The 15,526-nt window shown below is 48.0% G+C and overlaps 1 protein-coding gene across 1 annotated transcript in view; it reads right to left on the reverse strand.

Annotated features, from left to right (window-relative positions):
* Positions 1-568: 568 nt before the first annotated feature.
* The window catches only part of LOC102447192 (hexokinase-2), a 61,735-nt gene continuing 46,777 nt past the window's right edge, over positions 569-15,526 (reverse strand). The window contains exons 13-18 of the mRNA XM_075911086.2: positions 15,056-15,151; positions 13,890-13,989; positions 11,626-11,809; positions 10,493-10,648; positions 7,844-8,077; positions 569-5,835 (exon numbers count right to left, since the gene is read on the reverse strand). Coding sequence (XP_075767201.2) covers positions 5,691-5,835; positions 7,844-8,077; positions 10,493-10,648; positions 11,626-11,809; positions 13,890-13,989; positions 15,056-15,151 — 915 coding nt within the window. The 3' untranslated portion in view covers positions 569-5,690. The remainder of the gene's footprint in view (positions 5,836-7,843; positions 8,078-10,492; positions 10,649-11,625; positions 11,810-13,889; positions 13,990-15,055; positions 15,152-15,526) is intronic.

Raw genomic sequence — 15,526 nt, forward strand, 5'->3', positions numbered from 1 at the left:
ATGGCTGAAGTTGCTGAGGGCAGTAGAAAAGGATCCTCATGCTGACACCAGGGTATTAGAGTAACTTGATTTACACCAGAATGAAGAGTGCAGGGCAAGTGTGGGTGTGTGGTGCATGGGGGAGGGGTGTCACATTCCAGGCCTCCTCTGTGCATCAATCAAAACTAGGGCCAACACCCTCCATCTTGTCTTGGTTTCCGTAGTTTAGAAACATTTAAGTGGCCTATCAGGGATTAAGCAACCCTTGGATTGGAGGGGCTAGACGTGTGTAAGTAGGTTCTCTTTATGCACCTGATGTGTACTAACACCAGGAGCAGCACTTAACGGTCCATGGGTTGTAATCAGCGTCTGCTTTCTCAAGTCCTCCCGCCTCCTACTGTGATTCTAATGTAACTAAATCCATCTTGCGTTGGCGGGCCTGGATGCTCAGAGAGTCCCAGCCAGCATCAACAAAGACAAGGAGGATGGTCGGTGTGGATCGCTGGGAAAGGTGGCCTTCGGTACGAGATGAGATTCAGATGTTGTGCAATTATTTGAAAAGAAATAAACAAGCCCAGACAAGGTAAAGTCGTGTCTTGGGGAACCGTTTTTATTTGTAGGAGTAACCATCGTGCCATGGGGAAGCTGGAAGTACACCACCACACTAAGAAAACTGGTATGAAAAGTACAAAAATAAGGACTCCTATGTATTGCAGCAAAGTACTAAAAATAAATAGTGTAAACACAATCACAGAACAGCTGAAATCGACAGTCAGTCATTTCTGCTACTAGCGGAGCGATCTTTGGCTTGAAATCAAATCTCCTCCTGCCCCCTAAGGAGCCTAATTTTGACAACCTCATTAAGATGCACTTTTCTTTGTTTCAGCCCAAAACCAGACGGTCTCTGGGCCTCACTCACATTTTACAGAACTATTGGAAGAGCGTGAAATAACCTCTGTCCGAAATATACTGTGTATCTTGCAACACACGGTCACCTCTCAAAGGCAACGCCCATCTTTAACGATGGCTTTAAAGCAATAAAGAATAATGATGCTTCTTTCTTTTGTTAGCACTTTGCTCCCATAGATCTCAAAAATCTATTGACCAAAGTTTAAGAATTTTACCCCCATTTTACAGATGGGGAAAATGAAGCAGGTTTTTTTTTTTTTAATACCTAATTTTTGAAGGGGTTCAACATCCACAAAGCCAGCTGAGTCCAGTTGGGGTTGTGGAGGTATTCAGTATGTCTTGAGAGAAGCTTATGCAAAGAATCAGTGATTGAACTGGGACAAGAACCCAGGTCTTCTGAGTCCTATTATCCACTGGACTGGTTTGCTTCTCAAATGTTTTATTACCAGTTAGTGACTTATTGGACATCAGCTGTGTCCCCAGTAAGCTGTGTACTTGTGCAGCCACTCAGGAAAGATATAAATACTGCCCAGCTGATTAGCAGAGCACCCTCAGTGAGGTTTTCATTTCTACTGGTGGTGCACACTTGCACATGCCTCGGTACACACAAAAAATTATTCCACACATGGATGGAAAAGAATCTGTACGTGGATGGAAACAATTAGAGGGAATATTAAGTTACTTAAAGGCAAATTTCACAATAATTTGCATCTAGGTTAGATGTGTGTGTTACGGTTTTCCCTACCACGCACAACATTTTAAAAGTTTGCCAAATACAAATTTCATCCAAGGTACCAGCCAAGTGAATAAACTTTACTTCAAAGAGTACAAAGAACATACATCTTAAAGGGAACAGAAAGACCCATCCTGAAACGCATCACAACATTTTCTTCCTGGAGGAAAGAGAGCAGTGTTGAGAATCAATGCCTGTCTACATGATCTGATCTGCCGTTCTCATTTTGACACACATTAAAAATAACATCCCATTGTAATTTCTGGTTTAGAAGTTACAATCCTGCTTTGTTATAGGTCTGAGTTCCATTTCACACCAGCCAGCTTCTGAACCAAGAACAACGACCCCCTGAAAAACCTGCCATCAGCTATAAATTCTTAATCAGGTTCTCCTAGCTCCTAAGCTGGAAGTAATGGTAAGACAGCAGCTTTCTATATGCACCGATGCTTTCTCTTTCGATACAGAAAGGTACACACACTATACTCTTAAAGCAAACAGAAAACATTCTGAATAGGCGCAACTGAGCCACATGCCAAAGGCAGATTTGCAGTTACATGGTCTGGAGATGATCTGTATGTTTCAAGTATAATTTTTTTTTTATGTGAACAAGTTAGAATCAGGTTTGCATCTGAGTCCAAGTGGACAGCTAAATTCAAGTGCATCCCAAAGAAGCTGTACAAGAAGGTATAAACAGGCAGTGTTTTTAAGAAAGACGGGTCCTAAACCAGGGGTGGCCAACCCGTCACAGGCAAAGAGCCAAACTAGTGGTGGACATAGCGCAAAGAACCAAGGGGAAAAAAAGTTAGTTAAAAAAAGGTCGCTGCTCCTTTAAATGAAAATTCCAGTTTGTTTGTTTTTTGGCCATTTCTGGCTCCCGTCAGCCAACAGCATCTTGCCAGCGCCATTTTGCTTCACTGCATGGGACGGCTCCCCTGCACCCGGTGAGCACAGGGAACCGGGGGCCCTCTGTAGGGGCGCAGGGGTGGCTTTGTGAGCCACACTTTCTGCAGTGAAGAGCCTCATGCAGCTCACAAGCCGTGGGTTGGCCACCCCTGCCCTAAACCATCAACACCAGATCCCAAGTTTGGGGAAGTTTGCAGACGGCCTTCCCAACCCATTGCTCTGTACCTGGGCAAGCAGATGGGCATTCCAACCTCGAGGAAGTCTGGCTCGGCCTCCCACAGCTTGGAGATTTTAAAATAAGATTTCCCAGATGGAAATGCTTTGCTCCCACCTCTCTACAAAGCTCAGAGCCTACCCGGGGAGAAATCCCACCAGCTGCACAAATACTCGCTTGCCCAGGCAAGAAAGCTCAGAGAGGGATGTGAGCACCTTGTATTATTGCTCACACGACTGACAAGGCCACTAGCTCCAACGGGATCATTAACGCCCAGAGCCAGCGTGGCACTAACACACACTTAGCACAGTCGCGGCCCACTACACTGCAAGGAAAGGGGGAAACCAACGCTGCCGAGCCCCTGAATCAGCAGAGCACTTAAGCATGCATTTAACTTTAAGCATGTGCTTATAGCCCTTGCATCATGTGTCCAAGAGCTTTGCTGAACCAGACCCCAAATCAGCTACCAAAAGGGATTGCTTCATACCCCCGTCACGGACTGCGAAGAAAGCATCTGTGACAAAAGTGAACTCATTCACAATGAGCGACTAGTGGATTGTACACCAGGGACAGTCCCTTATCTTCAAGTTTAGAAATATTCCCCTCCAGCTAGAACCTTCTCCACTGTATGGAAGATAGAATCAAAGCCAAAATGCTCTGATTAATAGGCAGTTACTAGTCTTCCCAGTAAAAGAATCACACACAACTGCTTGGTATTGGATTAGACCATTTTCTATTGCGCTTTAACCAAAAAAAAAGTTAATTGATTTAAATTCATCTAAAATTTCTATTAAACTGAATGATTCTCTTACATTATTGCTAAACATAAATTTTGTTTTTCCCCCATTTATTTTATATTGTAATCTTGCGGCTTATAAAAAAAGCATTTAAAATGCCAAGACCCTCCCCTCCCCACCCCCTATGTGCTTTAAAATGGTGCTATTAGAATGTAGATTTTTTTTCAGTGAAGAATTTACCTCAAGTAGTATAAAAATATACCCCAAAAATACACACACACAAATCTATAGCCCTCCAAACTGACAGCCAGTTTGAGGGTTTTATGTGTAGACCACCAGACATGTGTTGCCTTGTGTTAACTAGTTACAAAAACATTTATGCCATGCCCTCCTCTACACACACATTTTGTGAATGAATTTGCTAATTTTGGAAACAAGAAGTTGCAGACTTTAATTTATCTGAACAGTTTTCTGTTGGCGAAGTGTTTCACTCTCAGGAAAAGCAGAGTGATGAGGACAGTTCTGTTTGCTTTGGGGGTGCCAATTTGGAAAACCAGAAGGATTTTGAAATTTTGCATGACAAAAATTGCCTTTCTTTCTTTGCCACTAGTAACCCGGGCTCCTGCCCCTACACACACTAGAAGCATGTGAGTGCTGCTATCAACACACATGTTTCCAAGCAAAACACAATCTCGTGCCTCTGTTTGTGGGACTGGGACGGAGGCCTGTAAGAAACGCGTCTGTTTGAATCAATAGTAAAACTCCAGTTGCTGTCAAAGGGATAAGAATAGGACAGATTTGCAAAATACAATGTTGAGTCCTTTAGATAAGAAACAGGGAAGGCCCAATCCTGGTTTACTCCAGAGAGTAAACGGTGAACCTGCTCCTACACTGCTCACGCCAATGGGAATTTTGCCAGTGACTTCAGTCTATGAAGCATTAAGACCGTGTTAGCCTCAACGGGGTGTGATTTCTCACGAGTCAGAAGTCGCAAGATCACACCCTTACACAAATAAATTAATTTGTTCCATGCCCGCTGCTATTTCTTTTGGTGCATTCAATACATGGCTTTTATACTCCTGGTATTATATAATACCTGAAATGACGGCACTCCCTTCCCCATCTGTCCTCAGAAGTGTCAACCCTTCCCTTCTGCTCCCAGAACGTTATTTTAAATAATAACAAACGAGCTTCCTGCGCTGTTCTCTCAAGCCACATAAAGGAAGCTAATGAATAACCACTCCCCATCCGGGGACTATATACATAAAGACACCAGCTATCTTGATACATAAATACAGTGCATAAATCCAGATGGGACCTATACGGGGGAGGGGGGTTACAAATAAAGATTCAGAGTTAGTTCACAGACAAAAATAAAACCAAATGCACCACATCAGGTGAGGGCACAGTGTTTACACGTTTGTGGAAGATAAACCATTCAAGTGATGGTGTTTTCTATGCACGCATGCACCATGGCTATGCGAGACAACTACAACATTTAAGTTAGGGATGAAGAAGCTGGGGAAAAAGTGGGACTAGACCCTGAATCCCCAGGTATTTCCAGGCACATGCTCTGCTGGTCACGTTAAAGAAACAACTTTAACTCGTTCTAGCAGGTACTTTAATATTACTCACCGCTCGGTACGGACACTTTGTATCCTTCGGCACAGATTCAAATGCACTGGTTTCAATTCTGCACCCTGTGCTTTTGAGAATGACCATGACTTTCATGGAAATAACACAGCCTTGATCAGGGTAGAAGACTAGCTGAAGCCTTTAACCCAATCTTAAAGGAGGTTTTGCTCTCTAGTGTGATGATACCAAGACTTGGACATATACAAGGAAGTACTGTTTGCTAGCAAAGTGACAATGCAGTGTCTTAATTGCTCTAGCATTATCCTTCTACTACTACAGAACAAACACCGCTGGGGAGGGAAATGTAGTATTTCAAATAGGCTGCGGTGGAACTAGAAGGGCTTTGACCGGAAATGTAGCTACACGGCCAAACGACACTGTTAGCTTTACTTGATATGTGGGTTTATGGCATGCACTAGAACTCCTAAGAAAAGAACGTAGAACGCACAGCATCCCAGGGTTCAGTGGTCCAAGTAAAGCTAAGAGTCTGCTTGTGAGGAGCAGCAGGAGGGTGTGTGGAGGGGTGAAAAGGGGTGCGCTGGTTTGCTCTGTTAAAGCCAAGCCTTCCAGACACTCCCTCTTATCGCTGCCCGGCCTCCCGAATCCGGCACGCCACCGCCGTGATGAGCGCAGCCCCTTTGCCGCTGCCGTCTTCTGATGGGAGGAAGGTCACGTCGCACTTCGGGGACAGCTGCTTCACTGTTTCGTGCATGATGGAGGAGAAGCTGCAGTGGGCGGAAGAAGAGGAAGGGAGTGAGAATTCTCGATCCATGTTGCTCCTCATCTCAACCCTAGACTTTGGCTTCAGTTAATTTTCAGCTCAGCTAGGGGACAGTCAGGGGGAAAAAAAGTTTCCCCAGCGCTCACACAACAACGAGGGCCCTACCAAATTCACATCTGTAAAAAACGCAGCATGGACCATGAAATCTGATCTACCCCCCATGAAATCTGGCTAGCGTCGGGGCAGGGCAAGGCTGAGAGCTCCTACAGCCTCTAGGTACAAGCCCAGGATGGATTAGGGAGGGACGGGACTTCCTCTTCTCAGCAGGAAGCTCCGCGGCTGCTGGCTGGGACTAACGTAGTCTCAGGGCTATCGCAGTTGGTACCTACTCTTCATGAACGCAACTAACCTAATGGGGTCATATAGCAGCGGCATCACTGGCCTCCGTACCCCTTTCACTACATCCCCAGGGTTGGTAGCTGAGCAGGCCGGGTTTAGCTCAATGAGTTTCCGGTGTGATGGACCAATGGGGTAAAATTCCCTTCTTCCCTGACTCTGGGGAGACTGAAACTCTGAACTTTCCAAAATGGCATCCTCAGAGCCGATCTAACACACAACCGTGCTGGCTGCATAACCCAGCCCGGGGCAGTGGGGAAAATGCTTCCTGAACCCGGCAGTGATCCAATTAGGAATGCAAATGCAGACAGAACACTGCAGGTAGACACAAACGAATGCCATGGAACTTCAAGTCTCAGGGTCTCTCAAGCAGGGATGTAAAAATCCAAACAAAACTATTCACCGCGTAACTGGTGGAATTTCTATTGGTTAGATGGTTAACCGCGGCTTCCTGCAGCACTGCCAGGGCTCCCAGCAGTCCTGTGAAGAATGTAACCGGTGCTGGTAACCGATGAGCAGCAACTTATCGATTAACCGGTGACGCTTTTACACCCCTACTCTCAAGTGTGTCTCCCAGCTCTGTGCTAAGTGACTGAGACAAGGGAGGTTCCACCCCTTCCTACAGAACATATTCCAACACCTACTGGACTGGAACTTTTTTCTTCCCGCTTTGGCCTATTCATTTCTTCGACTGCTTTTGGGCTGGTTAAAAAATGGCCCCATGTTTTTGGCAAAAGATTTAGAACCAAAAATCTCAATGGACTTCTGACAAAATGTTTGATCAGAATAAAATAATTGGTTTCGATACAGTAATTCCTCATTTAACACATGCCCACTTAAAAAAAATCATGCTATTGCGAAAACGTGTTAAGGAACGTTTTTTGAATTATACGACTGTCCCCAGAATAACACAATTTCCCCAGCCGGCCCGTTGCCGGTGGCTGCGCAGGGCTTCTTCCGCCTCCCTGCAAAGTGGTGGAGGGTTCGCCACTCGCCACACCATTCCCAGGCAACCCCCCCTCGCCGGATGCAGTGCGGGTCCCGGCAAACCCGTCAAAGGGGAAAACTCCCAACCCAATCCCCCTCCCCTCTTCTCTCCTTCCCTTCCCCAGAGCCAAACACCTCCCCTCCCTGCTGTAACCCAGTCCCCTTTTTCCCACAACCTTATGTCCCGGTCTCAACAGACACCACTGCTTGAAACGCAACCCCCAACTTTTCCATTATTTTCAATGGGAAAATTGACCCCGCATAACACGTTTTCACTTAACACAATCATTTTTTGAAACAGATCTATAGTGGTAAATGAGGAATCACTGTACTCATTTTTCACTTCTACTCACCCCCCTTTTTCAGTTCCCTGGGAAAGAGAAAGGGGTAAAAAAAAAAACCAGACCCCAAACAAGTGAACTTTTTTCCTTCATCTCAATGTGAAACAATTTCTTTGTTTCCATGGAGGAAAAAAAAAATACGGAAGGATACGAATACTTGCGGATTATCCAAAGGAAGGTGAAAAGTTTTCAGGCCACCCTGGTTGTGATCTCTGCTTTTGCAGCTTGCCTGTGATCTCTGCCAACAGCCCACTGAGCAATCTCTGACTCCCACACGAGGGCACTTACTGAGGGTGCAATTTGTAGAGTGTCCCGTCCACACCAACGGTGACCTTCAGGAAGTCCAGCTTGCGGTTGTCCCGGATCTTATCCACCACGGCTGCCATGCCAGCGCCGCAGAGCTGAGCGGCACGCCGGGCTACCACAGTGCACACCTCTTTCACAATGATGCTGTCGTCACAGGTGCTCTCCAGGCCCAGGTGCTGGAGGATGGAGCGGACCTGGAGCAGGGCAAGGCAATCGCTGGAGGAGACAGACAGGGCAGGACAGAAGTGAGAGAAACCTACAGAAACCCCGCGGGCAGCGTCCGGACGCACGGCCAGTCTGGACATAGGGTATCCTTGGAGGTGTAGTTCTCATCTGGGCTTCGAGAGACAAGCTGGATCTGTTCCTTCCTGTGCACCATCCCCGTAATAAAAGCTTCTGCAGGCCAGATCCTGCCTTCTGCGCAACCCACTGCTTGCAGGGGGCGTAACTGATTGCATCTCCCCATGTTGCGATGCCCAAGAGACCTAGGAGTTGGTCTAACTTTCAAGAGCCCCCTAAGTGCCTTTCAAACTTAACACTTCTACTGGTCACTAAGATCAGCGGCGCTGACTGGCTACCCAGAGGTAGATCTATTCCAGGGCTACACAGCCCAAGGCCTGTTTGTTTGTGGCCCACGGTGCAGGTTAGATTTATACCGGGTTCAACACACGGCCTGCAGGTGTTATCCTTTGAACATGGCCTCCACTGGGAACATGCCCCACAATGGCGGGGTGGGCACTGAAAGATGCAAGCGAATGGGCTGGCTGGAACAGTCGGGTACAGGGTGTTGGTGTTTCTAGCTCCCAGGGAGGAGGTGCCAGGAGGGCCGGGGCATTGTGGGAAGTGCTTTGTATCATGCCTGTCAGTGTGAAAGAAGCTATGTGCATATATTTGCATGTATGTGCAGCCACACTTAAGTTGCGGCCCTTGGCATGTGCTGTGAGTATCATTGTAGCCCCCGGGGCTTCCAAAGTGGAGTAGCCCTGATCTAGTCAGTCATAAAGGGGCTGCATTTCAAGTACGCTAGGAGAGCCAAAAGGTATGAAGGAAAATTGACACACCATTCCCACTGGATTTTAATGGGCTCTTGGTACCTAAATCCCTTTGGCAGCTTTGAAAACCCCCGTTTCTCCTCACAGCAGAGCTTCCTACGGCGAGCCAAGTTTGCAGCCTTATCCGAGCGGTGAATTCATCATAAAGCCACCGGTTACGAGTGCACGAGGAATGTGCACATTTAACAGTTAATAGCGAGAGCTGCGGGAATAAAGCACTCACCCAAAAAAGCCAGGCCATTCCCTTGTCTCTCATGAGTTTACATGGAGAGCAGGGGTAAGATGGTGGTGGCTTAGCCCCTCGTGGGCCGCTATCACTGCATTTACCTGTGTTGCCAGCTCCCATTGGCTGCGGATCACCATTCCCATCCAATGGGAGCTGTGGGAAATGGTGTCCCAGTCCGCAGCCCTTTCCACAACTCCCATTGGCCGGGATGGGTGATCCACAGCCAATGGGTGTTGCAAACGCCCGTACCTGTGGGCGTGCAGGTAAATAAGCAGCAGTGGCTCGCCCAGGTGAACCGTGTCCAGCCTGCAGGCTGGTTATCGCTGGTTATGCAGAGGAACAGCATCAAAGCCAGAGTCTTGGGAGTCAACCTATCTTGTTATTTATACAGAACTCATCTGTGCACCTAAGGATGGGTAAGGATTCTGGACCAAATGAGACGCTGATGAAAATCCACTGACTTCATTTGATCCAGTTGTCACTCCTGAGGACACTGAAGATTTTTGGGAGTTGCAGAATCTCTTGGGGAGTTTTACCTTCCTCAAATGCTTTAATGGTTAACAGTTTTTAAAAAACCACAACAATTAAAGGTCAACATTGTAGCCAAGCAGGGTGTGCAAGGCAGCATCCCTAAGCAACCACACAACAAACTGGAACACAAGAGTGCAAGAGGTTTCTGGAAGAAACCATCAGGTATGGGATAGTAAATATATATATATATATATATATGGGATGAACAGTCACTGCTGTCCATTGACTGGTTTTGATGCAGCATGAAAACCCTCAGTGTGAGATTGTTCTGTAAGGTCACCCTGTGGGCTGAGGGGAGGTAGGACCCAGGAAGATCCAGCAAGCTGCTGAAAGCTTAAAACCATAACTGGGCAACGTGTGTGTGTGTGTGTCAGGCTATTTTCGTGTGTTGGGGGAGGGGTGAAGGAGGCGGCAGAATCCAGATTTTGTGAAACCAAACCATTTCACCAGCTCATTTCACAAAGATCAGTTTTCAAAAGGTCTTAAAATTCAAAAAGGCTTGAATTCAAATTTAAAAAGTTCAGTTTCAGGTAAAATGAAACTTTGGGGGGCAAAGAAACACACAGCAATTTTTTTGTCCAATTTGCTAACAAATAAATACATGCACTAAAATAAATTTTTAAAAACGTGCCGGTATTTTTGAATGATCGGTGAACAAAAAATGATGTATTCCACCCTTCCCCCATACTCAAGACTCTGCTTAAATGTCATTAGGTACTTTCTCCAATTCACCCTAACCCACCTGTAGGAAAGGGACAAGCATCTTCCTGCATCCATGTTCCGTTTCTTTCCCACCCCTCCCTTTCGCCTTTGTGGCCTCACCTCTCAATCTGAGACAGGAACTTTGTCTCGAATATCCCCCTGGTCTTCAGCCTTTCGGAGATCCGCCCCCGGAAGAGCAGGCCCCGCTTGGTGAAGTCGATCAGGATGTTCCGGACAATCTCCCCGAGGTACATCCCGCTGATCATTTTCTCAAACCTGGAAGCGAAATGGCACCTCTCAGCGTGGGGTAGGAAGGACAGACCAGGCAAAGGGCCAGGACGCTGGACACCTGGGTTCCATGCCAAGCTCTGCTGCCGAGCTCAGTCAAATCACTGACTTGTCCCCCCTGCCTCAGTTTCCCCCCCATACAATGAAGATAACGATCCTTCCCTACCTCGCAGGGTACTGAGAGGATAAACCCACTTACAGTCGTGAGGCCCTTCATTGCTGCAGTAGCTAAGTACGAAGCTGCTTAAAATGGGGCGCTTTGGGGTTGTCACGTGAGGCCAGGCTCTGGTATCTGCATCCTCTGATGAACACTTCAAGGGTGCTCAGTAGGAGAAGCCCTCCCCCCCAGCACTAAGAAGAGGTGCATGAAAGGCCTCTTCTCCGCTGGAGCATTAGCCGCCTGGTTCTAGGAGGGGGGCTGCAGAGGAATTCTAAGCTGCCCTTTAAAATACTTTTGCACCTGCTTCCCAAGGATCACGACACAATGGGCAGGATTTGCCTGCCACTTAACAAGAGGGCAAATCAGTGCGAATGGTGCGAAGTCACTCCCGATTGGCCCTAGGGGGGCAGTGAAAGGGGGCTCACTGCATTCACCCCGACACCGTCCCAGTCCAGCTGTGCATGCTGCAGGTGGGAAGCAGGCACGCAGAGATGAGAAAGGAACATGATGCACCCAGGGCTTGGCCTTGGCACCCCCTCCCTCCCATCCGGTGTCAGCAGGGACAAGCCCTTAGGAACGTTCCTTTAGCGCTAGGTCTCCAAACCGCCATCCCAAGCTCCAGGCCTTGGTTCACTCTCTGTTCTGCAGAGATGATGGTCAGAAAACGGCGGGGGGAGCCTTCCAGATGCTCAGGTACCATGTAATGAAGTGAATGGGACACCTCCCAGCCCCTGGTGCGCAGCCCAGGATGAGCTAGGGGGATCCCTTCATGCCAGGTCTTCTCTTCAACGCCCCGCACACGCACCTTTGCTTCCCAGAGTTGAGAGACAGCTCGTCCACCGCCACATCGAACTCGGTCCGGATATCGTCCAAGCAGCCGCTGTCCCCGAATGCCCCCCACTCCATGTTAATGCACATTCTGCCCTCTTCACCCTCCACCAGCTCCACGTTCCTCATCTCCTCCATGTAGCAGGCGTTGCTGCCTGTGCCTGTGACGTAAGAGCACAGAAAGGTCTAAGGCGGGGCTACTCGACACACGGCCCATTTGTTTGCAGCCCGTGGGTGGGAGCCAAAGCAAAAAACCAGTCGATATAAACGGTCTTCTGTTGAGATGCATTCCAGTAGTTAAATTCCTGGACTGTCATTGCTCATTAAAGTGCTATCATATGGGTGGAAATGGGGTAAATGCTGCATTGTATTAATATCAGCAGAACTGACTTCAATAGGGCCTGCGTGTTGTGTAGTCTTGCCTTAATCTTTGTATTTATGCCCATCAGAGTGAAAGAAGCTATTTGCATATATATTTGCATGTCTATGCAACCACACTTAAGTTGTGGCCTTCGACATGCACTGACAGTATCATCGTGGCCCCCGGGGCTTCCAAAGTTGAGTAGCCCTGGTCTAAGGGCTCATGAAACATCTACTACTTTGGAGGTAATGGAGGAAAAAGAAAAAAAATGCAGAAGGCAAGAGCTAAGCTACTACTGGCGGTTAATAGAGACCCATTTGGCTCACGCAGGGGAAAGACCTACTGACTCCGGATGCTAACCGCCTGGTTTAGCAGATAGCTGTGATGTCTGCAGTGTGCAGAAACCCATCTATTACTATCTAGGATCTTACCTGCTATATGCTACAGCTTGCTAGAAACCACTCTGGCCAACCCTACATTTTCCAGGGGTCGTGTCATTTTTTACAACATTTTGCTGAGAAAATGGAAACAATTTCCCATTTGACATTTTTTGAATAGAGCATTTTTGGTTTCTTTTCTGAATTGATTCTGTATTAGCCAGTGGGGGTGGGGGGGCTGAAATCGAAAAAAATAGCTGTTTCAATTGGCCCGTGAGCAATTTTTCTACAAAGTTTTTGTTCCAAGGAAATTTGATGTGTTGTTCCAATGCAGAACAAAATTTTCAAACTGCAGGAAATTCCAGTTCACGCTCTGCTGAAGACCAAGTATTCTGCTGACACAATTCCACTGAAATCAACCAAACCAGCCCGGTGGATCACAACCCGGTACAAGCTCAGATTGCTAAATGAAGAAGTTTCTTTGATGGAAAGTGGATAACAAAATTTGGGGATTTTACTATTATTCAGATGCAACCCCGTCAAGCACATTTTACCGTCTTCATACTACATGCAACACAGGGGTCTACTATCTCTCCAGCACGGCCTACACAATGGCTGTCCTCTCGAGGTGAAAACTTGGGAGAAAGCCAGGAGCGTTATGTGAGCCATCCACAAACAAAGCAGGAAGGTCACCCAGATGGCAGCCTTAGGCCTGTCCAAACACTACCCACAAAACCTAAATATTCCACAGGAGAATTCTTTACCATTTCCAGCAGCCTTTACCACTGAAGGTAACCAAGTCACATCTGTTTATGCTCTGTCTGAATTTGGCCCCAAATACTCAAGGAAATTAAGTTGGTGGGGGAGAAGAGGCAAAAGATTTCTGGCCCCTTTTCACTCAAACGTCAAGTATTTTTAACATTTTTCAAACTATTGGTGGAAAATTCTAATGTGCACTAGACCTCCTGGGGAAGAGCTAGAAGATCACAGAAGCATAGAAAATTGGGGCTGGCAGAGACCTCAGGAGTCATCAAGTCCAACCCCCTGCCCAAAGCAGGACCAACCCCAATTCAATCATCTCTGTCAAGCCCGGACTTTAAAAATCTCTAGGGATGGAGATTCCCTCCCTAGGGAACCCGTCCGAGAGCTTCCCCACCCTCCTAGGAAAAACTATTTCCCTAATATCCAACAAGACCTCCCCCACTGCAACTTGAGCCCATTGCTCTTCGTTCTGCCATCCGCCACCACTGAGAACAGCCTCTCTCCATCGCCCACGTCAGGCTGGTATCAAATCCCCCCTCACTCTTCTCCTCTGCAGACTAAACAAGCCCAAATCCCTCAGCCTCTCCTCATAGGTCGTGTGTTCCAGCCCCAGAAGCATTGTCACTGGGCTTTGTCCAATTTGTCCACAACCTTGGAGCAGGGCAGGACATGAGTGGGGAACAGAATAGGAGCTGGGTACAGAGGAGAGATTTGTTTGTTATATAAAGTTTCAGTTCTTACCCACTATGAGCCCGACTTCACAGTAAGGATCTTCATAACCACAGGTCATCATGGTGCCGACTGTGTCATTGACCACGGCGACCACGTCCAGATCGAACTCCTGGGGAGGGAAGGGCTACCCTGCATTACACTGGGACAGCCAGCGCCTGTTTCATTCGGGGAAACAGTCCCCACTGGAATGAGGCCCAGTAGAAAGGGCCTGGCTTTTTGAAGCCTCCCTCTCCAAGTTTTGCACTGCCCCCGTTACTGGAGTTTAAGCAGCTGAGGGCCTGTCTACACTGCAGTGGGACACACGTGGCCAGTCCATGCCAGCTAACTTGGGCTCGGGCTCCAGCCTGATTGGGAACATCTCAGCGCTGAGTTTAGCCTTGTGACTGAGCGGAGACTTGCAAGCATGTCTCCACCCGCACAGTGTAGACTTCCCTTGGATGGCGATACAGTTGCACCTCTCTGGTCCGGTATCATCTGTGGTCTGGCAGGATTATGGATGTTACTGGACCAGAGAGTCCCAAGAGCCGGGAGGGAGCAGGGCCTAGTTGGGAGTCCAGCGGCAGAGCGGCTAGCAGCCAGGAATGGGGCCGGGGCCCAGAGGCTGGGACCAACAGTGGAGCCCCCCAGGGAGCCCAGACAACGACTGTAAAGGGGCTGGCGCTGCCCTCCCCTCGTTCGGGACTGGGCAGGCCACGAGGGTGCCGGACGAGGGAGGTCCAACTCTAGTGCTTGGGACTGTTTGGCTGAAGATCCAAGCACATTACAAAGCTGGGCTTTGTCCAAACTACCCCAAATAAGGTAAAACTGCCTGTAACTCGGCACATTTACATTGGCAGGTTGAAACTGGACTGATAGCACCTGTAGCTCTAAGTTTACCTAATGCCCTTTTGCAGGGCTCATTAAGCGCCCTGGAATCCACAGGAGCTGCCAGGTAGGGGACTTACTGTGACAGCTCGAGCTGTAGCTCTTGGCTCTGGAGGTCCCGAGGCCAAACCTTGGTGAGAACTAAGATACGATGCTCATTTAGCCACTCGCTGACCCTGCGCTCAAGCAGCTCCATTTCCTTCCTCGCTAAGGTGAGAACTCCCAATGGATCTGGGAGAGCTGAGCGACTCGGCACAAATTCTCCATTTCATTCCTGTCCTAAATCGCTCAGAGCAGTGTCCTATAATCACCTCTCTCCTGTGGATAGCTTCTTTCAGCAGATTCACCACATCTTCTCCTTCACAGCCAGTGGCTTTGAACCCTTTTGTCCACTTCAGGAGGATCCCCTTGAAAAGAGAACCAGACACACAATAAACCAGAGGGGAAGAGCATGCGGAAGAGTTAGTAGCCAACAAAGACTTACGGGAACTTCAGATCTGGGAAGAGCACCCTTTGTGGCTACATCAGTTCACATAGACAGCTCAAGGGAACTCTGGTCAAGATTTCAGAGCAGCTAGTAATTTTAGGTGCCCTGGTGGTGGTGAGTTAAAAGGCCCAATTTTGAGAGTAAACCTATTAAGCCAAGAAGCCCAGGCTTGGGGTGACACTAACCCTCTGACTGCCAGAAGCCAGGAGGGAAAGATGAGGTGGATCACCCCAACTATCCTGTTCTGTACAACCCCTCTCCCTCTCACAAATGTCTGGCACCCATTCAAGGTGAG

Source organism: Pelodiscus sinensis, chromosome 28 (genome assembly GCF_052426305.1).
Source record: "Pelodiscus sinensis isolate ZL-2025 chromosome 28, ASM5242630v1, whole genome shotgun sequence".
Taxonomy (NCBI): domain Eukaryota; kingdom Metazoa; phylum Chordata; order Testudines; family Trionychidae; genus Pelodiscus; species Pelodiscus sinensis.